At 38.1% G+C, this 27,230-nt stretch overlaps 2 protein-coding genes across 2 annotated transcripts in view; both read left to right on the top strand.

Annotated features, from left to right (window-relative positions):
* The window catches only part of LOC306890886 (transmembrane protein 266-like), a gene marked incomplete at both ends in the record, with an annotated part of 40,311 nt that extends 18,076 nt beyond the window's left edge, over positions 1-22,235 (top strand). Inside the window, 6 exons of the mRNA XM_079450902.1 lie at positions 12,388-12,542; positions 14,637-14,710; positions 16,545-16,718; positions 19,007-19,033; positions 19,611-19,784; positions 21,924-22,235. Of these exons, the coding sequence (XP_079307028.1) occupies positions 12,388-12,542; positions 14,637-14,710; positions 16,545-16,718; positions 19,007-19,033; positions 19,611-19,784; positions 21,924-22,235 (916 nt within the window). The remainder of the gene's footprint in view (positions 1-12,387; positions 12,543-14,636; positions 14,711-16,544; positions 16,719-19,006; positions 19,034-19,610; positions 19,785-21,923) is intronic.
* Positions 22,236-26,289: 4,054 nt separating this feature from the next.
* tmem266 (transmembrane protein 266) lies at positions 26,290-27,230 on the top strand. Its single transcript, XM_079450443.1, has 2 exons — positions 26,290-26,346; positions 26,555-27,230. Exons 1-2 carry the CDS (start codon positions 26,304-26,306, stop codon positions 27,190-27,192), a joined length of 681 nt encoding a protein of 226 aa, XP_079306569.1. The 5' UTR covers positions 26,290-26,303; the 3' UTR covers positions 27,193-27,230.

Here is a 27,230-nt window from a genome sequence, read left to right as displayed (position 1 = left end):
AAACGCGATGCATGCTGGGAGTGTGGAGCACCCAGACCTCTACAGTGCTGACTGGGTTTTTGGCGCTCACTGCTGCCGTCCCGTCTGGGTATCGTGACTCATGGCGGACGGGTGCTGTGCGATGCTCTGCTACATGTGGAGAAAGTTGACAAACACCATAAGCTTAATGATGGCAGGTGTCGCACCGTCCGCGAGCCACGCCTGTGTGTGTTTGTGTGACAGATGGTCCGTGCGCAATCTCGACTCCCAATTGTGTTTGTGTAAAAATGTGTTTGCGATATATCAGCGCTGAGCGTTAGACTCGCTTATTTGTCAGGTGAATTGCTCAGGTGTCACAACATCCTTTGCAATTCACAACTACAGTCACTAAAACAGTATATAACTGCTTGTTTAAGTCATGAAAAGGTTGGATAAGGTTTCTATTATGCGCTTCTTAAAGGTTTGGTTTGAAGTTTATATTTTTGTAACGTTGTAGAATGGATGTTGTTACCGCATCTAACCAGACTGCAATTAAGTCACAAAAGAAGCAAATTATTTCTTACGCCTGTGCGGCTTTTTGTCCTTGACAGACATGACTTGTTTCTGTCTGTTTTCGGCATCACATTGTCACCCGCAATGGGCTCCATTGGTTGTTTGGTTACCAGCATTCTTCAAAATATCTTCTTTCGTGTTCTTCAGATCTCTGAATATCTTATTCAACCATATGCAGTTTAATGTCTTATTTTGTGGTATTTAGACCATCTGACACCATGTTTGGGTGTTTGTCTAGCACCATCACTGTAAGTAGACAGGCGACCGGGCGCTGGGCTTCCATGTGGGAGGCTGGTTGTAGTTCAAGAGCTGGCGGTCTATAAGCAGGGGTAAGTTATTCTTAGCATGTGCTGGCACCAGAGCTTCCTGACCGGAACAGTATGGAGGTTATGTGTTTATGTGTGCGGACTGCTTAAAATTTTCGTGTTGTATTTTCAACCTGCGTTTGTTTGCTTTGTTAACAAAAGATTACTTGATCGGTATCTGAAAATGCAACATGAAAATCGAATTAAGATGTTTTGTTTGTATCCAGTTACATTTATGGACACGGATAGGAAATGATGCCATTAAAGATTTAACGCCCCTATTAATATGAAGTCTGTATGACTTAATTTTATATAGTGATTTATTAACGGGCACAATTCTTAATTTGAATACAAAAAGTTGATCACATTGCTGAATTATCATTTTTAATGTGATATAATGTTTAGTAATACAATTCATGTTTTTTATAATGATCAGTTGTTGCTTACACCATAATAGTTGACTATCGTCACACTGTGGCCATAGTTCATACGGTAAATCTTTTAATTGCCTTCTGGGGTTTAAACAGCATTAAAGTTTATAAATATCTATAAAACGTGACCTTAAAACCAAAGCATTATGTCTGAATTATCTCAACGGAAGCTCTTTCTTCACATCCCTGTTGATCCACATTAAAGCCAGACATGGCTTTTTTCACAATCATTACTTAACCCAAATCTTAACTTTTGTTATTAAATGAATCTTATTATTCACTGATCCGCCTAGTAGAGTAAAATTTATTAAGCCTCTCTGGATAAAAATGACTTGAGAGCAAAATTCTGGTCGCTGGACGGTTTGCTGGTGGTTTCTTCTTTTCATACCTTCTTTTCGGCGAAATTCGCCATTTTTAATTATAAATAGGTCCTTTATGTGAATCCTCTAAATCCAAAGTTTTTTTTCCATTGGTCTTGGGCATCTTATCTCAAGCGTCTGAAACTTGTTTGGTCAAGCACCTTGATTCGTTTGCCCGACCAGAATCAAGATAACAGCGTCTTCTTTTTTTGGTCCTTAGCCAACCAGAATCACGCGTTCTAAACGTCATGTTTGCGCCTGTGAAAAGCATTGCTAAAAGGGATGAACGCAAAGTGTCATCTCGGATAAAGAGAAAATAGCGTTGATATTTATTATCCAGTTCACCCGTGTGATGGAAACTACTATGTAATGAGAGACAGTTGCCTGTTAGGACTCTGTCCTTCCTGTCTCGAGCTTTACAGCTCCCTGGGCAGAGTCATGACATTGCCACGTCTTTCGGGTTTCTGTTGTTATGTGTGGAGACACGTGGCTTTATGTTGTTACTTGGAGCCACGTGTTTTCCTGTTATGTCTCTCTGCCCCACCCTCCTATCTCCTGTAATTTCGTTAGGGTTTTATACCCATCAGCTGTCACCACTCTCCCCATGTAATCACTCCTCTTTAGTGTCTCCCTTTTTATAGTCTCCGTTTCCCTCTGTTCATTGTTTGTGCATTGTCTAATGTTTATGCCCAACACTGATGTCTTGCGTGCATGGTATTATCCCCCTGTTGTTGGATTACCCTGGTTCCTGTTACAGTTTGTGAATTTATTATTTTCACTTTTCTAGAGACTTTGTTTTGTCCCCCTCGTGGGAAGGGTTTGTTTTCTAGTGTTTGTTTTGCAAGTGTTTTTTGTGCTTGTTTTCCCATTGTGGGTGTTTTATTTAATAAAGATTTCTGAGTAACCCTTCGTCTGCCTGCATCTGGGTTCTGTCAAAGCCATTTTGTGACAGTTGCCAATCTCCCTTTCGAATTTCCACTTCTAGAGCTCTGCCCTTGTCAGTGAGTAAGGCTCTTGGGGTGCGATTGATATATATAGTTTCAGTCGCAGAAGCTGTAGTTTACAGATGATATTGAATCATTATTTTAGAGACCGATCAATTTGCTTCATAATACATTAATATGTCGAAATTCAGTTCTTCTACTAGGTCTAGTCAAAATTGTTGATATTTTAGTCAGTTATGTGGTTTAGTGTTAAATACAAACCTATCGCTCCGTTGAGGACTGAACCACATTAAGGCAAGAATGCATTTTTTTCTGTAATGAAGTTATACTGAAGATACTTAATACGATACTTAATTGTCTTTTAAAGATGCCTATAGCTCTAAACTTATGTTTAGTTAAATTTGAGCTCTTCAATTTTTTCTGACACATCACTTTTTAAATTTAGCTTTTTTTTGTTTATTGTATCCTCATGGTAATTGTGAGATTAATGATGTTGTACTCAAATAAAGTAATCTCTCAGATGCTCAGCATATTTTATACGTAACTTTCTAAAAAAATGTCTCTGTTATTTGTTTCTCTGCTGAAATGCTGAGGTTTGTCTGCAGACTTGAACAGTTGTTCATAGTTTTGAATTGCTTGCCGTTTACCTGATGTTGTCATTGAAACTCTTTCTGCTGATCTGAGACCAGTCGTTTTCTTCATCGTTAGGTTTGAAGGTAGAGGATGTGAGAGATATTTCTCTCAGATCAGCATTACACTTTTGACAGTCACATCGGACACATATTAAGCAGTCAGAACTTCCTAGCCTTGTGTCTGGAACATTTTATGGATAAAACAACTTACATTTTCTTTAGAATGTTAAAATATACATTTATATATTTAATAATTTAGCTTCGAGCCAGTCAGTCAGCCATACCAAGTTTTATGGCAATTTTCTTATAGGCTTTGTGTAAGAGGTGAAGATCAGATTGTCCTTTACAAAATTTTTGTGACTTTCAATATAACATTTTGGGGGGGTAAGATTCTACAAAAAATCATGGGCGGAGCTACATGGGCATGGCACCCCAAACATTTTATACATCAACCCTCAGTCCATGCCAAAACATTGGAAAACCACTGCTTTTAATAGTAAACAGCAAAACCTGATTCAACAAAGCTATTTTTGCTGAAATTAAAAGCAGTTGGATGCGCCTGTGATCCTTACCACTATGACTATGGTCTTAACTCAAATTGCATTTTCTTGACTAGTAAAGGACACGACAGAAAAATACGTTCTGTTCTTAGACAAAAATATAAATTTGAAGTGAATTTGTATTTAAAACAAGCATCTGCCAGTGTGGTCAGAAATGTAATATTGAATTCAGTCTTTGAAAAAAATATTAAACTTAATTTGAGGTTTTGTTCTTCCCCATTGGCAATGGGCTTGTTTAAGGCACAAATTCACCTAAATTTGATAATTTTTGTGTAAAAACAATACAAATTTACTTTGGCTTAATTTATCTTGATTTAAGATTTTTGTAATGGAAAACAATACGAAAATACTTAATAAGAAATACATTTTTGCTGTGTACTGAGCTCACCGCAAGCGTAAATCTACTAGCTCCATTAGTACGAAAAGAAACACTGTTTAGACTAGACTCACCGACCAGTCTGGCCCCCCTCAAATGTCTAGCTACGCCTATGCCAAAAATCTAGCTCCCGGTTTATCATTTTATTTCCACGCCTGCTGCCGTAAGTGTAAATCAGCTGTGCTTTATGATGAAATCAGAATCCCAAAACTAGATTACCAGACTCGGCTGCACTTGCTAAATGTCTCTTATTACTCTTGGAAATATCTTAAATATTCAGTGCAATTGTTGTTGATGTTGTAAAGATAGAAATATAAATAGATTTGATGAAGCTCACATGAGATCAATTTTTCATTGGCTCACAAGATGAATGTTTTTTTTGTTTGCCCTTTAGTTGTTGTCAACGCTACGACCTCTGCGTAGGTTTGATGAGGTCATGTGACACCCGTAAACCAAGAATAAGGTTGATTTACTGGATGTTCGTGCATGAGAGCAGTTGTGGTGTAACTTTGTGCTTCTTGATTTCTTTTTCACTGCCACTGCGAAAACAAAGTTCACATTTTAGTAGAATGAAAAAGCCACAATGTATTTGTTAATAAACATAATTTCAAACAATTTACTTCGTTTTGGCTAAATTAAGGGTGGAAGTAGGAAAACAAGTATGTTTGTCGAATACTATATTGTGGTAGGCTATATGAGACATGATAGCACTTGTTGACCTTATGTTGTTATAATTGCTTCCAATTGTTTACCTCATCTGTAAGTTGCTTTGTATAAAAGCGTCTGCTAAATGACTAAATGTAAATGAATAACACAATCCCTGAATGCACTTAAGCGAAACAAGTAAAACGTTTATGTAACAAAACAGCAACAATATTCATGAAAAGATAATAATAGAAGAAATCAGATTTTTTTAATGAATTGATTTGTTTATTTGTATTTATTATTTATTAGAGTATATTTATATATATATACATTCACAGTAAATGTCATCTCGTCAATTCGCTGTCCTTACGAAACCTAGGATCTCCAAATTCACTGCTTCTCAGGAAAAACACTGTACTTTTTAAATGATTAAATAATGTGTTGTCAAAACAGTTAACTGGCACTTTTTAATAATTTTAAGTGGTTAGATATTTGGAGTGGCAAACATAAAAATTGACTAACAATATGATTCACTACATTCATTCGCTGTAGACTGAAAACAACAAGCAGCATGGGTGTTCAGAAAACAGCCTTAGAGATTTCTGTCCCCTTCATTCTTTTTCTACAACAGGCAAAAGTGAGTGAAGCAAAGTTTTACTATGAGGCCAGTAACAGCCCATTTCTCCAGCATGCGATCGATCGCATTCATGGTGTAATCTGTCTTCCGCCCGTTGCGGCTGTTCAATCTCGCTCCTGCATCTCATGTAGAGCTGATATACTGATGTCTTTATAAACCGTTCCTCTCCAGCACACACATTACCTGCCTGCACCGCATCCATCAACTGTACAGTGTACGTGTGTGGGGTTAACAAAAGTACACGCATTATATGTTCTGGTAAATAGCAGTTGTGTTTTATACATGTAGAGAAGATAATCTAAGCGGTTTATTAGCAAACTAAAATATTTGTATGGCAGCAGTATAAGAATCAACCACCTGAGCACAGTTTGAGATCACATTAAAATTGATGACAACCTTACATGTTTTAATACTTCCTGTTTGGTTTGAGAGATGTGGGGTGAGTTTCCCGATCACGTTGTCTCTTAGCGTGCTACGAAGACTCTAAAGCTATATCTTAACTACAAGTATACCTCTTCTACGTGTGCTTCTGATCTATACCTTAGGAGGTCACTTTCCTACGTGCCACCTTAACAGGTGCTGTCCACGGCGGTGGTGCTGAATTGCACGACAATCAATTATTCACTCTCTACAGACTGCTTTGTGTGAGATAGCGGCGTTCTTTATTGAATTCATGGGACTCATGGGATCAAAATAAACCAAATTACAAACTATATCCAACCATGGATTTTATTTAATTGTGAAACGAATGTGCGAACCCGCAATCTCATGCCCAAATGTCTCAACACGCTACACTATCTGGCAGTATGGTCATTTATATCAAAGCTTCTTTGGGTCATAAGGAGAGCCCCACAAAGTAGCTTGCAATTACACTTGTATAGTTCACACGTTTGTTGTGCTTGCAAACTTGATGCTCAATTGGTGTGTTTACAGCACGAAGCATGTAGCTTATGGCAGGGTTTATTAAAACATTAAAATATAATCAACTTTATGAATCACGCTTACATTTATCAAGGGACGGTTATTAGTACGACTGAAATGGCCGCATACGAATGCTTAATGAATCACACGTGAGCGTTGTCGTAAACAGATTTTTACGCTGGGATGTACGCTGGTTTCTAAGATTAAATTTAATATTAAAGTGTACTCTTTTTCAGTACTTTCTTTGCAGGACTTTTATAAACGGTTTTATTAATTTAATACATTTATGTTCTCGGAGTGTGCCGGTCTAAATTAATTACAAATCCATTAACCCAGAGACTAAATCAATAGACTGACTTACTTATTGTATAGTATTTGAGATTTGATTCAAAGACGTTCTTTTAAGCAAGTTATACTATTAGAAGATTTGACTAATTTCATTTCTCATAGTAAATTTGTTCATAGTAATTTAGTCTGGGGATTTTCTGCCTGTACTTTATCCGTTGGTCTTATGGACATTTCCTTTTATGTTAAAACAATGCAATGCAGTGCGAAATGTAAAATACAGGTACTGATACAGAATATTCTTTCATATTTGTATGGTATAAAGTTAAAATAATATAATAAAGTTATATTATGAATAATAAAGTAATAAAAAATGTTAATGTAAAATTGCATGTCTTTTTCTGAAATTGGACATGTTTTACTACATTTAAAAAAAGATATGCAAGAAAATAAAAAAACAGTACATTTCTGTAAAGTTACAGTTTATTACATTATACATGAAAAATATGTTAAAAACTGTCAAATTCTGTATTTTTAAAGTATATGCATAAGTGTTTTTGAAGATTCCCACAATTATTTTCCGGCTAATTTCAATTTTCATTTTAAACTTAGCGTCAGTAGTTTTTTGTGCAATTGACCGCACACTTATCATTAAGTTAACCATACTTGGTTATTTTGTAATTGTTTACTATACTGTAGTCATATATGTTTTAGTCTTTTCTTTTGCCAAACAGATGTTATAGAAATATAAAAATTTCAGTCGCTGCCAGTGATCCAGTGGACTGTGTGCCGACATGTTGTGCAGCAGTTAGAGTCTCGGTCCGTGGTCCTTTCTCAGCTCCAATTCCCTCTTTCAGCCTATAACTTCCTGTCTGTCTCCACAAGCTATAAAGATAAATGAATCTGTTGCAGTTGGAGAGCAAAATAAGTGAAGGAATTTGTATTCATGTAATGAATTTAGTTTACACGTCTTGTTCATGAGACGTGGTTCGTTTGTATGAAGTGCAGGGTTGTGACACCTATGAGGTGCTGAATTGCACAAAACAAAACGTTAAAGAGCTTTGTCATTATAAGTGTAAGTGCATTATTTGCTTTTATTTGTTTTAAATAATTAATAATTTAGTAAACAATTTGTATAATTCACATTTGTTAACGTTTTAAAGTTTAAATGCTTAAACCTTTTGTGACATCTAGGGGCGTAACTAAAATTCACACAGGCCAGGACGGCCAGAATATTTTTCCTTTTTTTGATGCAAAACCAAGACTGGGTAAAGTGTAGAAAAGACATCACGTGCTGACAGGTCTTTCACCTCTAATATGACTGGCACCTCTGTGGTCCGAGCCTGCAAGGACGCATCCAGCTCTCGAATGCCCATGTGGCACCAGGATCCAGCTCCACTGTGACCTTGACAAGAGATGATTGAGAAAGAGATAGAATCACACTCCTCAGCTTCCTTCAGTTACCGGAGACAACATGTCCTTTTCTCTCTCTGCCCTCCAAAACCCAACACAACACAGTTGTTTTTATCTCCTTGAAGTTTTGTTTAACTTTACACCTAAAACTCATTCATCAATTGCTCTCATAAAGGTCACAGGTTTGGCTTTGAATCCGACTAGCTGCTGCTATTTCAGCATTAAATAGTAACCTTTTGCCATCATCTCGGTTTTGGGCTGTTGTTGTCACCCTTTGAGTCCTCACAGAATGCTTCTAGCATACTACAGCTGCTGCCCGACAAAACCATACTGTACCAAATCTTGTTGCACTGTACAATCATAAATGTTTCTTGACTTTTATTATGAAATGAGCTGTAGAGATTGAATTTAGAGAGTTGAACGATGGGCTAAGAGAGTTGTTTCTGAAGTTTGGTTTTCTGTAGGCATGAAAAATTCAGTCACAGACAGTCACAAAAAGTCTTTTTTAGAAGTAAAACGGTTTGTTATAAATGAATGCTTTAACTGTACAATGACATGTTGTTATGCAAGTCATGTGATTCATCAACAAAAATACATCCAGATAATTTCATTATTTAATTACATTTTTGTATACACTGCCGTTCAAAAGTTAAGTGTCACATATTCAATTGTAATAAAAAAGGAATAGTAAAAATAATAGTAAAACTATGGAATAACACCAATGGAACTGGTAATTATGTAGTTAAGTTGTCCCAGAATTATCACAGTGTACCTGTATGTTCAAAAATATGTATATTTTTAGTGTCTTCGAGTGGTCACATTTTGTCTAGACTTTGCAGAAATGTTCTCTTGTCGCTTTATTGAGAAACTTCTTAAGGTCTCACCCTGAGATGCTGTTTAAACAGTAATCAAATAATGCCCATTAGGGTTGGGCGATGTCTACCAAATTGGTATCGGACGATGCCTACAGTGAAACATCGCGATGGACGATGACATCGGGGGCGACGCAACGATTGGGGTATATCAGTTTTCTAGATCGGCCCAACGTTGTGATGGCTGTCAGCCACCGGTGATGGATGATGTCATTATCTATCGGTCCAACTCTATTTCTCATCTTTGCTGGGCTCTTATTGGCAGCTTTTTCTTCTATTTAAAATTAATTTTATTAAAATGCAATTTTATCATTTATAATCTATATTCTGCATTTTAACATAATTCACGATTGTTATGCGTAGCACTGCATTATATCCAACAAGCCTAATATTTGGAGTCGTTTTGGGCACAGTAACGCACCTGCGCGTAATAATGCTTTACGCATGCAATGTGACAGCTGAACTTTAGGGAGGATATATAAACAGTTGCATAATATGTGTCGTGCTTTTCATTGTGCTATTCCGATTTTCCACACACTGAACTACAGCACTGTAGTTACATCATCCAGTATTCAGTAAGTAACACCGTACAATAAGATTGTATTTGTTACTAACAATGAGCAATGTCAGATAATTCATTAATCTTATTTTGAATTAGTTAATGCACAATTTACTAACATGGATAACTGTATTTACATTAACCAACATTAATAAGTATCAAAACATGCTGAACAAAATGCTCATTGTTAGTTTATGTTAGTTATAGTATTGACTGATTAAAAACAACATTATTGTAAAGACTTATTCTATGCACACAGGAAATTTACTGTATTCCTAGCCATAGTAGTATGGAAGTATGCCATTAAAGGGTGTAAAGGGTCATCCCCTGACTATACTACGGCACTGAGCTGAAGCCCTTCAGTCGTGTATATTCATTCGCCTCCTAAGTGCCTTTGGTCCACTGGGACACACCTCATGACGCTCCTTATTTACGACTTGTAAATCCTAAATGATCACTATGCCTCTGTCACTACGCCCGTTCGACAGAGAGAGCAGCATTGTTGAATTAGATTTATGCGAGATGTCCATGCTGGCTGTAGACAAAGACGGCTTCAACATGCCCATGCTTGTCTCCAAGTCTTTCCAAGCTGGTCTCAAAGCGCTCAAAACCATCTTAAACTGATTTACCAGATGAGAAAACTAGCTATTTCCACCCATTACCAGCAGCGGCGATCGTGCAGAAGAAGTCATGCAATGTTAAGGGTCAACCCTGTTGAGCGAAGTAATCATGGGATTAAATATAATAAAGCCACAGCGCAATATGTGCCGATTGGAGCTTGGGATTGTTAGGGCATCAGGAGCCTTGCCGTTCTCACTTCAGGGAGGGCGTAAAGTTACAAAATGCTAAGGCGGTATTATTAGACACCAGCGTTCAGCCAACCACACATATTCCGTGTCTCATCTGCCCTTCCCGCTCGTGCCGCACAAGGGCGAAGCCCAAAGCGAGCAAATATAGTCCATCTGATCAAATGAAGGCACGGCCATGCTGTTAAGCAATCATCTTTTTGGCTGCGTCTGATAAGTGGAGTCTGTGGCCTCCAGATGGTGTGCGTGCGTGTTTCTGTACGTGCGTACGGGCGTCTGTGGATGCGACGCAGAGAGCCATAGGATGAGGTCAGTCTGGCCACGCTGATCTGTCTTTACCATGCTGCCAAAATCAGAATCCGCTCCCAAGAGCAGGAACCCGGGATGCACAGCAAGAGCTTGGAGCGCAGTCTGGAAAATACTGCGCAAATGCTTGAAATTCCATCATTTCAGCAAAAAATAAAAAGATAAAGAAGATAAAAGCTAGTGCATGTTTGGTGCAGGCGGGTGCCAAACAGTATGGGGTGGATTTTCTTGGTTTCTGAGGTTTGGCTCGGTCCTGTGAAAACCTGGGCTATGTTTGGAAGTGTTTTCCAGCATACTATTACAGAGTAGTGTGTCCTGTTATATATTTTTAAAGAGCGTATGCAGTTTGCAATGAAAGTGCGTCATACAGAAGTATGCACCATTTTTGACATTCACACTCAGCATGTGGCATTTATTTGTCTCAAAATATATGATACAATTTTGCAAAACCAGTTCAGAGAGCATTCTAGGGTGGTTAGGTATGTGGGACCCATTTTCAGTATTAACCAAAAAATATATGATTTATTGCATTTTCAACTTTGGATTTTTTTAGATCGTCTTATCGGACGCAGTTAACTTCTGGTCTGTGTTTGTTGATCGGTCTGGTTAGTGGCTAATAATATAACCATTTAAATTGCATTTAATTTATACTAATATTAATTTATATTATATTCATATTTTATTTGATAATATTTCCAAAATGTGTTTAATTTTATGGTATTTAATATTTTTTTTTAATGTTACTTTGTCGCATTTAAGTTTAGCCAAGTAACGGTTTCTCAATTGGTAACTAATTATAATACTAGCTAGACATACCTTTAACTTGCTAGCTAATGTAATTTACTTGTTATTTCTTGTGCTTGTTATCAGAAATAATCGACAGGATCTCTATTCTCTGCCGATCTGTACCGGAAATTAGGTTCGGGCCACAAAAGCATGCATGCGCAGTAAATTTAGCTTGTTGTTGTTTCAAAACTGTCAATATTTATTCAAGACATCTTGTTTTTCAGCTATGTCATGTTTACAAAACATGAATATCATCTTTTTCTATTTTTATTTTGCCAAAATATTTGGCCTCCCTGATATTCCAAATAAGACATGCACAATATGCACTGTGCAGTATACATACAACATTCCTAGTAAGAGTCGTTTTTATAGTTTAGTAAATCTAAAGCTATTCATATAATTCTATTGCTACAAATCAGTTAAACATTTTAAAACCTTCAATGTTTCCTTAGCAATAAAATGTTGAAAAGTTGTTAAGTAATCTTATTGTAAAATAAGATAAAATATTAACTAAAAATGAAAGGTAATTTCAAATATTTGCTAAACTATAATAAAATGGATGATTATGAAATCGAGAGAAAGAGAGAGAGAGAGACCTATAGTGAAAATGGGTTAGGGATACAGAAGAAACATCAGGGATTACGAGCCCTCAACAAGGCAATTCAATTAGTCAGCTTTTAGAAGAAGAGATACAAGAGAGATAGTGAGAAAATGTGATTAATCATAGTGAGACTCGCTCACAAGAGTCCACTGAAAGGTTTACTGCCTAACAAAAGAAAAAAGGCTATGATCAGTTTCTACTCATCTACTGTAGTGTACACATTGGATTACCTGCTTTTTTTACGTGTTTGCACCGAAGGAACCGGAAATGATTTTAGTTCAGGGGACAAAATGAGCTCGTAAGAAACTACGAGTGACGCAAGTGTATGTTGGTTGGCTTAACGGTTATAAGACATGCATATAAAAAGCTAATGTCTCTCTCTCCCCCTCTCTTCCTCTCTCTCTCTCTCTCTCTGCAGGTCTAATTGGCTGAAGCCATGCTGTGGGCGGAGAGCAGCGTTGTGGCAGGTCTGTCTGTTGAGCGCGGGCTTTAACTGTTTCCTGGTGGCGTGTGTCATCCTTGTGGTGATTTTACTGACTCTGGAACTGCTCATCGATACCAAGCTCCTACAATGTGAGTATTTATTCTCTTAAGGAGCTGATCTGAGTTCAGACAACTCAGAAAAGTAGTAGACAAATAGATTGAAATCAACTTAAAGGTCCAGTGTATGGAATTTAGCGACATCTAGTAGTGAGGTTGCGAATTGCAACCAACGGCTCACTCCACTCCTCCCTTTCGAAGCACTACGGTGGCTGACACAGAACTCAGATGTTGTCACGTTTTTGCTTCTTTCCCAAAGGAGATGACGTATTTACGGAACGCGCTCCTTTAGAGCAGTTTGTCTGTTTTTGGGGTACTGTAGAAACAACATGGTGAATTCCATTACTTGTTGATCTTGGCCCTTGTGTATTAAACGTCTCAGAAATGCTCTTAAGAGAAGTCGTAAGTTTTGACTTGTCAAAAAATTCTTAGCCAAAAGTAGGACATTTCTAAGAGTAGGAGACTTTTATAAAGAAGCTAAAAGCAACTGACAGAAAAATCTACTTATTTTTGACTTAAGTGTTGTGAATTAAGGACTACAATGATTTAAACACAAAATGGCCACCCTTGACCTCTGAATTAGCCAATAGGGACCCTACAAGGGTGAAGTCACAGCAGCATTACACCATTTATTCATGACTGAATGAAGACATTACAAATATTGTATTATTTATTGTTTTATTATTTTATATATACAGCTGCAATCCATATCTTATTTAGTTACTGGGCAAGTATAAAAAATCTGTCTTAAAAACAGTTTTTGTCAAAATTAGCCCTGAGTTTCCTCTTTATAAACATATAAATATGAATTATAGTGTTAGCTAGCTGTATTTATTGAGTTAAATCAAAATAAACCAACTGCGGTTTGATTGATTTGAATTGGAATGCACAAAAAAAAACTTCAGATGTTGTGAGTGATATTTGCTCAGCTGATATTTGCTGGACATGTTTTCCTCACGTGAGCCCGCTGTAAATCCAAACCGAAATGGCCATTCATTCTGCACAGGAGAATCACTGACGCAGTTCATCGCCACTGAACTGTGATCGATGACTGGAGCATATATCAGACTGTGTCTCCGGCTCCTCTGGATGTGAGCGTAGAGAGTAGGACAGCCACCGGTCGGCCAGATGAATGTATTATGGGCTTGAGGGAGATGAATGGAGTGATGAGCAGATCAGCGATCGGCGCAAACCAAGATGTATGGGCAGAGAGACTGGCAGCACTGAATGCAGTTGATGTCTTGGCCCATAACAGAGTAGATAAATAGAGTTCTGGATGCGGATGGGTTGAATATCATATCATGAACGCTTCTCAAGCTTGCTCATTGAATATGACCCGTGCACATGTGGGGATTTGGAGAGAAGTCACTGGGAGGTCAAAAAGGAGTGAGAAAGTAAACTTTCATTTTAAAGGTTCAGTTTGTGAAATTTAGCCGCATCTAGTGATGAGTTTACGAATTGCAACCAACGGCTCACTCGACCCAACATCCCTTTCGAAGCGCTACGGTAGCAAACACAGAACTAAGATGTCATCACGTCTTCGCTTCTTTGCTGAAGGAGATAACGTATTTACGAAACGCGCTCTGTAGAGCAGTTTGTCAATTTAGGGCTACTGTAGAAACAACATGGTGAATTCCATGCAAGGGAACCCGCTGTGTGTGTAGATAGAAAATCTGATTCTAAGGTAATAAAAACGTAACGCTTGTTTATGTAAGGTCTTTATACACTTCTGAAGTCATAGTTATGTATATTATATTGCATTTCTGTTCAAACATCCTCCTAAATATCGAACATTAGACCTTTAAAGATAAAGTGTGTTTTTGTTTGGAGGTAATTGTCCCACGAAAGAGGTAGTTCCATCCTCAACGCTTCGGTTGAACCAGACGTCAACATTTTGTAATTTACAATTAAACAGAGCATTGTTGTAAATGGAATGTTGCAAGCTAGATTTAAACTGCATCACCTCAACGTTGAAGCACATGCAGCAACCGTTGAGCCACAGCTCCTAACTTTATTTTTTCGATTTGTTTGCACACATTTTAACTTGAATCAGTAAAGGCTACAAATTGATGTGCAATCAGCATTAAAACATCAAACTGACATAATTTCTGTATTTTGTGTCTGCAGTTAATAATGCATTCCAGTTCGCCTGTATCATTCACTGGATCAGCCTGGTCATCCTGTCTGTATTCTTCACTGAGGTAAAACATTGTCTTACGTGTGTGTCTCTTTGCATTTTTTTAATGTGCATACACTTCTTACTGTATTTTTACTTGAATGGTATAGTATAGCGCATACAGATGCAAATTGGTACTCTAGATCAGTGCTTCTCAAACTGGGGGCCCAAGATGGATCGGGGGGGGTCACATATTATGAAATATGGAGCTTTATCATTCATTTTATGCGATCAAACATCAGAAAAGTAAGACCACCAAAACAGGTTCTAGCCTTGTGTAACTGAATATGTTTTGGTTCTAATTCAAATTCTGAGCTTAAGATTTGAAGTCTTTATTTGGGGGGCCGCAAAGCGATGCACTCTACACAAAGGGGGCTTTACAACGAACCAACCACTACTCTAGATGTTCTTCGCCCTGTCCTTATGTGATATTTGACAGTTCACCCAAATAATCTGTCATTATTTATTCACCCTCATGTAAAACCAGTGTGATTATTCTGCAGAACACAAAAAAATGGAAGTCAATGTTGTTTGGTGACCAACATGTTTTCAAAATATCTTCTTTTGTGTTCTGCAGGAGAAAGAAAGTCATGCACTTAAAAAGAAAGTGTTTTACTGTTTATGGTGCAGGGGTGTTGTAAATGAATGATTTTTAATTGGTCGCGTGCGTGTGTGTGTGTGTGTGTGTCTGGACACGTGCTGACTTGTATTGATTCCCATTTCCTCAGATCCAGTTGCATTTGTCTCTGGCTCTTTTAGAGCACACTTGCATTTATTTCGTTCGACTTGTGTTTTACTCGTCAATAAAGGACGAGAGGCGCAAGAGGGGAAAGTTTCAGGGCTGGTCAAATGAATAAGCCAGAGAAAGAGAAGTAGAGTAAACTATAGGAGATATAAAGAGAGATTATAGCGTGTGCTACCATCCAAGTCAGCATGAAGCACTGCATCTCTTCTGAGTTTCCATGAGATCTCGCCTGCGTGTGAGTTTATGAATACATATTGCAGGACACTCACAAATTGTAAGCTGGAGTCTGAGAACAGATGAAAGTTAAGAAATCATTTGTGGTTGGAAATGGGGTTTCGCTGTGGCTCTGGGGTTATTTCACTGCCAAATGGTGAATTCTGTTGCCGCCGCATCTCGATATCACTTAGGATTAGAATTTCCCTGCGCGCGCGTTTTCTCTGGAAAATGTTTGGCTTCACGAGTCCTGCCTTTCAAAAACACTGCTGTTGATGATTTCCCAGAATGCAATGCACCAGAGTTAGAAATACGATGCTTATGATTTTCATTTTTTTCTTTCGCTGTCTGTTTGTTCTTTCCACTTATATCCTGTCTCTCTGCCTCTTTCGTCCTGTCTCTCTTACTCTCTCCGCCAGACTGTCTTTAGGATTGTGGTGCTCGGGATATGGGATTATATAGAGAACAAAGTTGAGGTAAGCTCCCTGGGGTCCCATTAGTACGGGGGTAAGAGAGAGAGAGGAGGCAAGCCCTTGAAACTTAATGAAGGATGAGTCTGTCTCTCTGGCACAATGGTAAACTTGCAATGTCACATAGTTGCCGCATACGAGGGTCCACCAAAACTTTGTGGAAATAAACAATTTATGCAAAAGAGTTCGGCGAATAGCCAATCACCACAAAGTCACACTTAACAAGAGAGAAAGTGTATCATAATAGTATTAGGGTGTATTTATTACTTTTAACCAAATACTGAAGCTAAGAACTAAAATTTTCATCAAACTGATGAAATAGAGTCTGCAATGTTATGTCACAGCCCTCAGTATTTAATGCATTCTTACATGTTTTTACAAGCTAGATCATGACGTACGTGTTGTTGTTTTTTGTGCCGTGTATTATTCAGGTGTTTGATGGTGCTGTGATTGTACTCTCTCTTGCCCCAATGGTGGCCTCAACAGTGGCCAACGGCCCCAGCAGCCCGTGGGACGCCATCAGCCTCATTATCACCCTCCGCATCTGGAGAGTCAAGAGAATCATTGACGGTAAGAACGGATGGGACGACATCATCATGACGACTGTGACATCATCACTTTATTTACAGGACGATGCTGAAATCAACACAAGACAATATTGCACAAAACTATACATTTCTGTACAGTTTTATTTATTATGACAAAATCAATGATTATGTAATGCTTTATTATTATTTATAATCAATTTGGTAATGTATTATATTATAATCATTATATTATTATTTATAGGCAAAATAATATATAATTATTTAATTCATAAAAATAAACATTAAATTAAAAGCTGATTATTATCTGTTTTCTTGCCCAGCCGAGTGCAAGTTGTGATATATGCCTCACATAGTTCAATCCTATTGCTGCCAGCATTGCTCCTATTAAGATTCAGATTGATTCTGATTCCTTTTGTCTGTCCTCAGAGGGGCATAATGTCCGTAATGACTTAGCACAGGTTCTGTTTATGCAACTGTACTTGTGGTCGATGGATGAGGCGGGTCACCCTCATTCTCACTGAACATCATTGCACAGCACTGCCAGCTGGGTTTACAGGAGGACTGCTGATGACCATAAACATGAGGACAGTCCTTGTACCAGCAATTGAATCTGTACTCTGTCAGGACAGCCTGCCTGTAAAGATTGTTTTACAAGCATTATCAACTTGGTTTTCAGATTCTGTTTCATTTTGGTGACTGTCATTTTCCAGTCCCTTAGGAATTTCTTCTAAGGAGTACCCAAGAAGGACGTTACCTGTGTCTACCCTTTTTTCCTCACTCAATGATCTTTGACACTATTGTATGACTTCTGAATGGTTTGAATGTACATTAAAGTCATACAGAGCTTTATTGTAGACTAGTTTAACTCTAAATAATAATAAAGCCTAAATAATGGTGTGGTGAGGAAGGCGGGCCGGTGGCGTGAGTGATAGTTGGAATCAGCTGTTCCGCCTCACGGCTATCGTCCCGCCTTCCTCGCCACAAATGGTGTCCAAAATCGCATACGGTGAAAGTACGTACTTAATTTGAATAAATACCTACCTGTCGGCCGTTAAAACAATACGTTTTATATACAGTAGTATGAGTGGGAGTAGTATGAATACATTTCAGACACACTGCGTCCGCCACGTGAGCGTTGAACATATTTTAGCAGTGAGAAATTCATTTATTGGCGCTCACATTAAAAACACACGTCCGCCTTAACGTTTTTGGTTATATTTATTTGATTTCCTTTTGAAATTTGACCATTGCTCCGTTCCTGTGGCATCATGGGATAGATAAGTGTCCATCCGATCCACATTCGCGAATCCCGGCGGAAGTAGTAGACCATCAGGGTAATTCTCGCCTACTTTTTTTTGCATACTGAGGTTTCGGACATACTATTCATTTTTGCCTACTATATAGTATGGAAGTAGGCGATGTCTCTTTATTTTCCTTTTTGGGTGGACTGTCCCTTTAAGACACTTCGGATGTATGTTATTTACCACAATCCTTTCTGGAACAGTGCTGTTGTAATGTTAAGTTAATGTTAAGTTAATGCTACTACACCATTAGTAAAATGAATGATATAAGTTAAATACTAATGTTACGTCTAATGATAATGTAAATACTTTTAATTTGACTTAATCCAGACGACGACGTTACTTCCAGGTTTGTGGCATCCAAACTCCGAGGTGTCTTGACTAATGCATACCTTCAAGAACTCGGATTAAGGATATTTCTGATCTCAAACCTTGAAATAACACCTGGACTCGGGAACTAAAGCGATATGGTCCGTTGCAAACGTTAATGACGAGTTTGAAGTGGGAAATAGGATGTATTCCCAATTCCGAGACATGTCGTCATATTTGCAGCATATTTTTTAATACATTCTTTGAAGCTAAAGATAAAGATTTACATTTATATCGTCTCTTCCATGTATTCTGTGTATTTTACACAGATACTGTATCTCGTTTTCCATCTCATTCTTGCTATTTTACGTGGATGTTTGGCGTTTATGCTCCCAAATTACTGAGTTTGTCAGCAAAACAATATAAAAATAGACAAAGGCTACACAAGTGTAGCTTTAAAACAACACAAGCAAGTTGAACACACTACATACCTTATTATGTAATCTGTAATGAGAAATTAAGGAAAAATTAATCCCTGACCAATTAAAATACGAGTTCGGAAATTGTGGCGGAGCGTGCGTCGCCCCCGTGTGGTCGTTCAGTAAAGTACACAGCAGTACATATTGCTAAAGGAGCCACAGATGATTATTATTTAACTTTATGGGAGCGATGAGCAACAAAGAGTCGTCTTATTTCAGATTTTTCTTGAATAACTCTCACATGTGTCTCATCTAGAGATCAGAGGAGATCAGCACAAATTTGGTGTGTAGATGGATTGGCACGCCAAATGTAATAATAACACATTTAATTACAAATGTAATTATTGCTCAAATATAATAAAGGTACAGATACTATTGCCTGGATTGAAGTCAGAGTAACTCATTGCAGCAGTGGGAGGGGTTTTATTTCTATTTTATATAGTTTTTGTCAATAAAAGTGTTTTACTTACCAAACAACTACGTGATATAGTACCACATACTGTGATGGTATGAGAATACCATTGCACGTTTATTTTCTAGTGGTACACGAAGGGAGAACAAAGTCAAAGATGATGTGAAATGTATTTGAATGCATATTTGTAATTTAAGATGATTCATTACCAGTTATCCTTACAGTCAATATAATACGAAAGCTTTAGTTTGTGTACAGTTTATTAAATTATTCTTATTAAAATGTACGTAAGATCAATGATGTACAAAAAGGACCGCGGTGGGACCATGGTATATTCTGTGGCACTAAATGATTTTCACATGGTGTTTTCACGCCAGCTTTACTTAAAAGGAAACCACATTAGGTACATACATGATAAAATCCTGTCGTGCATTTTGTTTTGGTAAAGAAGTCACATTTAGGTTTGCTTTCGTTGCTGATGCTCTTCTGTACCGTGTTTTCTCCAGCGTACATTCTGCAGGTGAAGGTGGAGACGGAGTTGGAGATCCAGCAGTACGAGAAGACCAAAGCTGTGAGGGAGGAACAGCTGGAGAGACTCACACAGATCTGTCAGGAACAGGCCGTGAGTGATCCGTTATGCCTTCTCCGCTCCTCACTTATAAAAGAACACAAGAGAGTCCATGCTGTTGACGGTCTGACCTGTAATCATTCTAGACATTGAGGGGAACCATCATTCTTAAAGACCGTAATCTGTTTGCATTGAAGGGCATTTCAAATGATCAGACTTTATCAAGTGTACTAAACCACGAGGATTGATACACGCACTTTTCTAACATTTTGCCCTTTATTGTTTTCTTCCTGTTTTTACACATCCTTTTAACTTGTGTACATAATCTCAAGTTCTTATTGCTGTATTTGGTACGCTGTAGTGTGCATTTCACCAGCAGAGGGCAGCACTTGGACACAGAATCAATTATGACTCGAATTTTGACTGCTCAGTAAAACAGCACCTATTAACATGACATGACTTTAAAATCAGAGTTTCTTAGACTGTATCTGTTATTAACATTTTATTGAGATGAGACTGTATTGAGATTTGTTTTTTTGATCAGACTGTATCTAGTACTGATATTTTTGAGATCAGACTGTATTGGGTTTAAAATAATTTTTTAGATCAGACTTTATCAAGTATTGACATTTTAGATCAGACTTTATCAAGTATTGACATTTTAGATCAGACTTTATCAAGTATTGACATTTTAGATCAAACTGTATCTAGTAGTGACATTTTAGATCAGACCGTATCTGGTATTTAAATATTTGAGATCACACTGTTTTTTTTAGATCAGGCTTTATCAAGTATTGACATGTTAGATCAGACTGTATCTGGTATTGACATTTTAGATCAGACTTTATCAAGTATTCACATTTTAGATCAAACTGTATCAAGTATTGACATTTTAGATCAGACTTTATCAAGTATTGACATTTTAGATCAAACTGTATCTAGTAGTGACACTTTAGATCAGACCGTATCTGGTATTTAAATATTTGAGATCACACTGTTTTTTTTTGGAGATCAGGCTTTATCAAGTATTGACATGTTAGATCAGACTGTATCTGGTATTGACATTTTTTAGATCAGTTTGTATCTGGTATTTAAATATTTGAGATCACACTGTATTGGGTTCAAAATATTTTTTTAGACCAGACTGTATCTAGTATTGACATTGTAGATCAGACCGTATCTGGTATTGACATTGTAGATCAGACCGTATCTGGTATTGACATTGTAGATCAGACCGTATCTGGTATTGACATTTTTCACAAGCCTTGTTCAACGGACATCAGCATCGTAAAACTTCCGTTTTTTTAAATGTATGTACTTTTATAAAACTATATTTTGTATTATATTCCCTTTGCATCAAATTAAAAAAGGTAAATGCTAATTTAAAGGTGTTTCTTATACAGCGTCTATGGAAGTCACAGTTAATTTGACATCATTCTCTCTTTTGACTGCCGTTGTCAGCAATAAATGAGCAAATGAGAATGCAAAAAAATATATTTATGGCAGTTTCCCATTTATGACGACTTCCACTGCTGAGAAACGTGAAAAAGGTCCATTAAAAATTTTCGAGATCAGACTGTATCTGGGTGTAGGGATGTCACAAAATACCAGCATTGTCAAGAAATGGATATTAAAAACCATGATAATTGATACCGTGTTAACTGCACACATACAGTATGTTAATATCGTACAAAATTCATCGCACACTTAAAGTTGTGCCTTGAGAGCCACAATGGTTACAAACTCTCTCAATCCCAACACTCATATTTAAGTGTGATACCTTGGCCAAAAAAGTTGAAAACACAAAATAAATGATGCAAGTATCCGTTTCAAGATGATATACAACCAAAGTATTACATAAAACCCCCTCCGTCTGTTATGGGACCAGCAGTCAGATAAAACACATACACCCATCAATTCTTACTGGCTGTGATCCAGCAATCAATGTACAGTACAACACTAATACACACCATCTACATGGGGTTGAGAAAAGGAAAGAAATGTCCAAACATAGATTGTTTGTTGGGAACTGATCTGAGACCTGTCGATATCAGCATAGGACATAAGCCGACATGATTGTTTGTGTTATGTTCAGTGTTGCAAATATAGTCAATGTACTTTGTGTGCTAAAACATATCCTGTGACATTATAAAGATTACAAAATTCATTTATGACCGTTTTCATCTCTTACAGTTTGAGATCAGGCAGTTGAGAGCTCACCTGGCGCAGCAGGATTTGGATCTGGCCGCCGAGCGAGAGGCCGCCATGCAGATCCATCACGTGTGGGGGAAGCAAAGCAGCACCTTTCAGGAAATAGACGGCCTGGGGCCCGCTGGATCTGACACGGAGTGCAGGGCCAATACCAGAGAACCCAGACCACCTCCAGGTACCCTGTCCTACATTCAGTCTCAGCCTCAGTCCTATCCCAGTCCTTTTCACGACAGAGCAAAACTAGGGAACGTCGAAACTAGGGAATTCACTAATACACACCATACCGTCGAGTAGAATACAGAAGTTTTCACTGTCAGAGAGAAACCTTAAAAAGGTCATAATAGGTATTAATTTGGTACCAATATGTACCATTGTTGTACTAATATGGACTCTTTAGGCTCGAAAGTTTACTTTATGAAGGGGTGCCGCCCCAGTGACAGCTTTTGTACCATTTCTCTGAGTGTACTTTTTAAGACAAAATGCAACTAATACATGTAAAAAGAAACAGTAGTCTTCACGAAATTCTGCAAATTGAGGTATAAAATTAGCATATTACCATAAAAAACATAGTGTCTAATAAAATCAGTCTAAAAAAAATCATACAAACTAATTTGAAAGTGGGGGGGACACGAACGGGATTTTGAGAAGTTCCCCCTTGTCCCCAGTGGACATGACGTCCCGGTACTATATTCCTTCTAATGCTTATCAAAAATATTGTTAAAATGACTCTTAGGTATACTTGACATATACTGGCTAAACTGTTAGTTGTAAGTTGTCTATAAACTACCAACAATATTTCTCTTTAATTGCATAAAATGAAAACTCAGAAATGCTCTATATTTGATCAGACCTCAAATACCGCAAAGAAAACAAGGCCAGATTTACTTTTAAGCAATATAACAGTGTATTTATGAAAGTTTAAAAATATTGTTTATGTGATAACCTGGACGTTTCCTTTTTTCCACTGCTGTATATATTACATATTCATATACTCAGTTATAGACTCAAAAATGTAAGTATCCTAAGTGTACTTAGCTTGTAGTTGTGTTTACTTTTATGAGCTTAAAGTGTGCTATAAACTCACTTGTAGTTTAGTTAAGCGGTATAAATAAAAATATAGTTGTAAACACATTGTGTACTCACGGTTGATTACTTTTACACTTAAGTACACTGATAGTAAAGTTAATACAAAAATGATATAATATTTTACCTAAGTATATAAATCAAACTGGGAGTATACTTAGCTTTTGTAACATTATTATAAAACAAATATTATTGACTATTATATTGTGTTTTTTAGGCATACATCTTCAAAAGTCTTAATGAAGAGTAGTCATATTATCGAATACAGTCGTGGCCAAAAGTATTGGCAGTGACATAAATAGCCTGTTTTTAAATTGTGTTCATTCACATAGTTTAAAGATAAAAAAAAGCAACTCCCCAGATGTCCATCCAATATAGAGGACCTGTGGTCAGTGAATGAAAGAGGTTATGAAAAACAAGGCCCAACACTGTTAATATTGACTCTTTGCATATGTTATGTTTTTGCCAATATACGCCTAAAAACTCAAGATATGCTAACTAAAGTTATCCAGTATACCATTCAAACATGTGGAAAGATAATCTACAATACAGAAGCAGCAAACTTTGCAAAATGTTTTATGTCACTGCCAATACTTTTGGCCACAGCTGTATATGTAACTTATATGACACTGTATTGCATTTCTATTTATTGGCTTTATTTATTAAAAACATTTACTGGAAGGTGGTTCAAAAACTGCTCCGTATCCGAACACAAAGTCGGTCAAGCTGCTTTATACAGGCATCAACATCCCTTAAGTATTTATACAGCGACAGTCCAAGCAGGAAAGATCCTATGATATCCCATTCTAACAGAGGGCTATAAAGTTGCTTGCATCATGTCAGGTCACTTTGGGATCTGTTTGGCAGGATACAGCTGTTATACACACAAACACACAGGCAGCTCTGCGCATTTGGGCCTTGTTCCTCCACAAAGAGTATTAAACTATGGCACAAACATCTGTAACTATAACCCAAATAAACCCACAATTCTCTGTCGGCAAGCCACACTTCACCCCCAGAGAATTGTGGGAAATATGGGTATCGGGGCCCAGCCCATGGCTTTTTCCGTTTAAGCGGCACACGAACAGAAAGAGCTGTCAAAGGAAAGCCAGACCCCTGGAGACGGAAGAGAGAAAACGCAGTGTGATGGTTGCCCGAAGGCATGTTCTGTATGTAGCGACCGTATTTTATATTTGGCGCCACTAAGACACTTATAAGAAGGGAGTTAGATGCATTCAAGGGCCGAAGACAAAGACGCAAAAAATATAAGGCCTTCCGAGTGACCCTTATTTTGCCGTTTGAAGTCTGAAGGCCTGCACCTCTCGGAGTTCACGGAGAGCGAGACGTCTTTCATCTTCGCTGCGGTTTGGATGAGAATTTATAGCGTTCAGCGGCCGCAGAGAGATACTGTGTGACATAATCATTTTGAATCATCGTTCTGAAAGTCTGCTCAGTTTCAGGAACTGGATTCCTGAAGGGCTGGATGGAGACACTAAAAATAAATAAAGTTTATTAAGCGATTAGGTTTTGACAGAACGTAACATTCTCAGTATGCAGGACAAGTCCGTCAGGACCTCAACGCTCACACAAGTGATTCTGTCTGGCAGTCTGTGTGATACATGCACACCCTTACAAATATTTACCATGGTAAACAAAGTGTCTGCCAAAATACACTGTTAAAATAGAAATTTCATCTTGACGGTCTACTTTTGTGAGCTTGATATAGAAATATTCTTATTTTTTATCATTGATTCTAAAGCCATTGCTTTAGCTGTAAAAAGGGTTGCCAGATCTGCGTGAGAAACCAACCCAATAGCCAATATATAAAACTGTCTATATATATATATGACGAAATGTCACTCTCATACCCAAAAAATACTTATTTTATAGTCTCTGTTATGCACTACATAGATTTCTTTTTAAAAATCACTGTGTAGTAGTGATGAAAAACACAGTCTGTTTAAAATACTTCACATCACTTTAACAATAAACACTGTTTTATAAAACTCACCTGTGGAATAAAATACAACCAGCAGCAATAATAAAAAAATCCAGTTCTGTGGGAAAAAGGTGGGCTTGGCAACCCTGCTGTAAAATGAATAATGCATTTATTATTTAAGAATCTTCATAATTTGTTGTTTTAATTAGAGAAGATAAGAAACAGGACTTGAAATGACATTAAACTGGGTTTAAATATCGCAATTCTTGCTTTACGAGAAAAATATTGTTTGTATTGTACAAGCTATAACTAACAACCCCATTTTGTGTGCTGTGCCTTCCCTGGAGTATTGCGAGTGGTTGCTAGGTAGTTGCTAGGGTTTTTTGGTTGTTCAATTCCTGCCCAAATAGTAAACAATCGTGTTCTTATGCTGTGTGGTTTCTGAAGTGCTGTGGTTGGTTGCTAGGGTTTTTTAGTTGGTTGCTTGCTTGCTAGTTAGTTAATTACCTGCCCAAGTCATCAATCTTGGTCCCTCGATATGGCTCTGACCCTTCCTTCAAGGAAAATGTATGTATTTTTGTGGTAGTTTAACCATCTATGTAGTAAAAATGTATTGTTTTAAGACAGGTTATATTAGAAAAAGCTGCAGCATTTTAGTCGTTCATGTCTGTAGCACAAACAATGCAAAGTTACACACTAAAGTATAGTATTTAGGGTCAGGTTAGGGATGTATGAGACCAACAGATCAAAGCAAACACCACTCACTTGTATTTTGGCCTACACTATGATTACCGTAGTACATTTTTGAAAATTTTGAAACCCACAAACTCATTTTCACTTTCATCACACACTGGCAGGAAGCGGTAAAAGTATGCAAAAAGTGTGTGCAATGTAGGGTTGTCTTTATCCTCATGTGTTATTCATTCAGCTACGATTGTCTTAGTGGTTTTTTAAGTCTCCTGCTCATCTCATCCAGAGCCTCAGTGTGATAAATATTTCAGAGGGTAAAGATGAATGTAAAGAGGTGCTGGGAGCCGGGTCTCGTCTCCTGAGGATACAGTCGACTCTCTGCGCACTGCCAGGCAGATCATCAGACCTTCTGCCCAGCCAGTAAACCTACAACATCTTCACACCAGACAGATGCTTTTTGGGTCTTGGGATCAAAAAATCTAACAAAAAAGCTGATAAGAAATAATGATGAACTATAAAGGTGAACGGTAATGCACTGAAGAAGTGATCAACTCTGTGGTTATCAACTGCGTTATTTTATGACATGAGCACTGCTGGTGATGTGATGGAAATACATTTGTTTTCTTTCAGCGAGTGTCGTTCAGGATGACATGAACAACTACATCAGTCAGTATTACAGTGAGCCAAGCAGCGGTAAGTGAATTATTATTTTATTATATTATAGATGCTTTCCATATTTCAGATACATGCATTTAAATAGAGTGGTGGATGGATATTAGTAGATTTTCTATTTAAAACAAGGGGTCACTAACAAAGTGACTACTTTTTTGGTCCACCACTCATCAAAACATAATTGATACTAAAAACAGCTGGTATGATCTTTTCTAAATTGTACATTCAGACATCGGAATACCCGACCCCGGTGCACGCGTCATTACTACGGCAGCCATCGACGTCCACCTTCCCACCAACCCCAACCAGTTGCCGCCTTCCCTCGTCAGCGCGGACGGCCTGGGCAGCAGCCAGGACCGCACGGTGAGCGAAGCATCCAGCACGACCATGTCCCGGTCCAGCTGTAGTTTCACGGCCCGGCAGCACAGCATCAGCAGCCACACCTTGGGCTCCACCACTGACTGCAGCTCTACCGTACGGGAGGCCTCCACCTCCGACTACAGCGGCCAGCGCTGCTGCCCTCCTCCCTACTGCAGCCCTCTGGCCCTGGGGATGCAACCCGGGGTCCACGACCCCAGAGCGGTGGTCAAAGAGTTGCTGTCCTCCTTTTCTGAGGATTCCTGCCTGGCACAGAAAGGCAGGGTAGACCCCGTCAACCTCAAGTTGCCCAGTCCAGCGGGCTCGGTGAAAGCCAGCCCAGAACTGGAGCACAGGGTGAAAATATATAACAAGAGGAACCAGGAACGTCTGGGTGTATTCCAGACAAGGCCACTTATTCACCTACAGGGGACCGAGCCATCGCTGGAGGAGAAGTACAGGCTAATGGAGCCTGCCGATACACCACTGAGCCATATACCGGACATATAGAGCGTGAGTGTGGGACAGTGACCGCCAACACCAGCTGA

This window comes from Barbatula barbatula, assembly GCF_947034865.1.
Source record: "Barbatula barbatula genome assembly, chromosome: 25".
NCBI lineage: Eukaryota > Metazoa > Chordata > Actinopteri > Cypriniformes > Nemacheilidae > Barbatula > Barbatula barbatula.
The sequence above is the reverse complement of the archived record's forward strand: the minus strand, read 5'-3'. Positions and strand labels throughout refer to the sequence as shown.

What these genes read in the sequence shown, in the direction of transcription:
- tmem266 (XM_079450443.1), top strand. Translation starts at nt 26,304, where the DNA reads ATGAACAACTACATCAGTCAGTATTACAGTGAGCCAAGCAGCG. An exon ending in TTACAGTGAGCCAAGCAGCG is followed by an intron (nt 26,347 to 26,554) that starts GTAAGTGAATTA and finishes TTGTACATTCAG; the next exon opens with ACATCGGAATACCCGACCCC.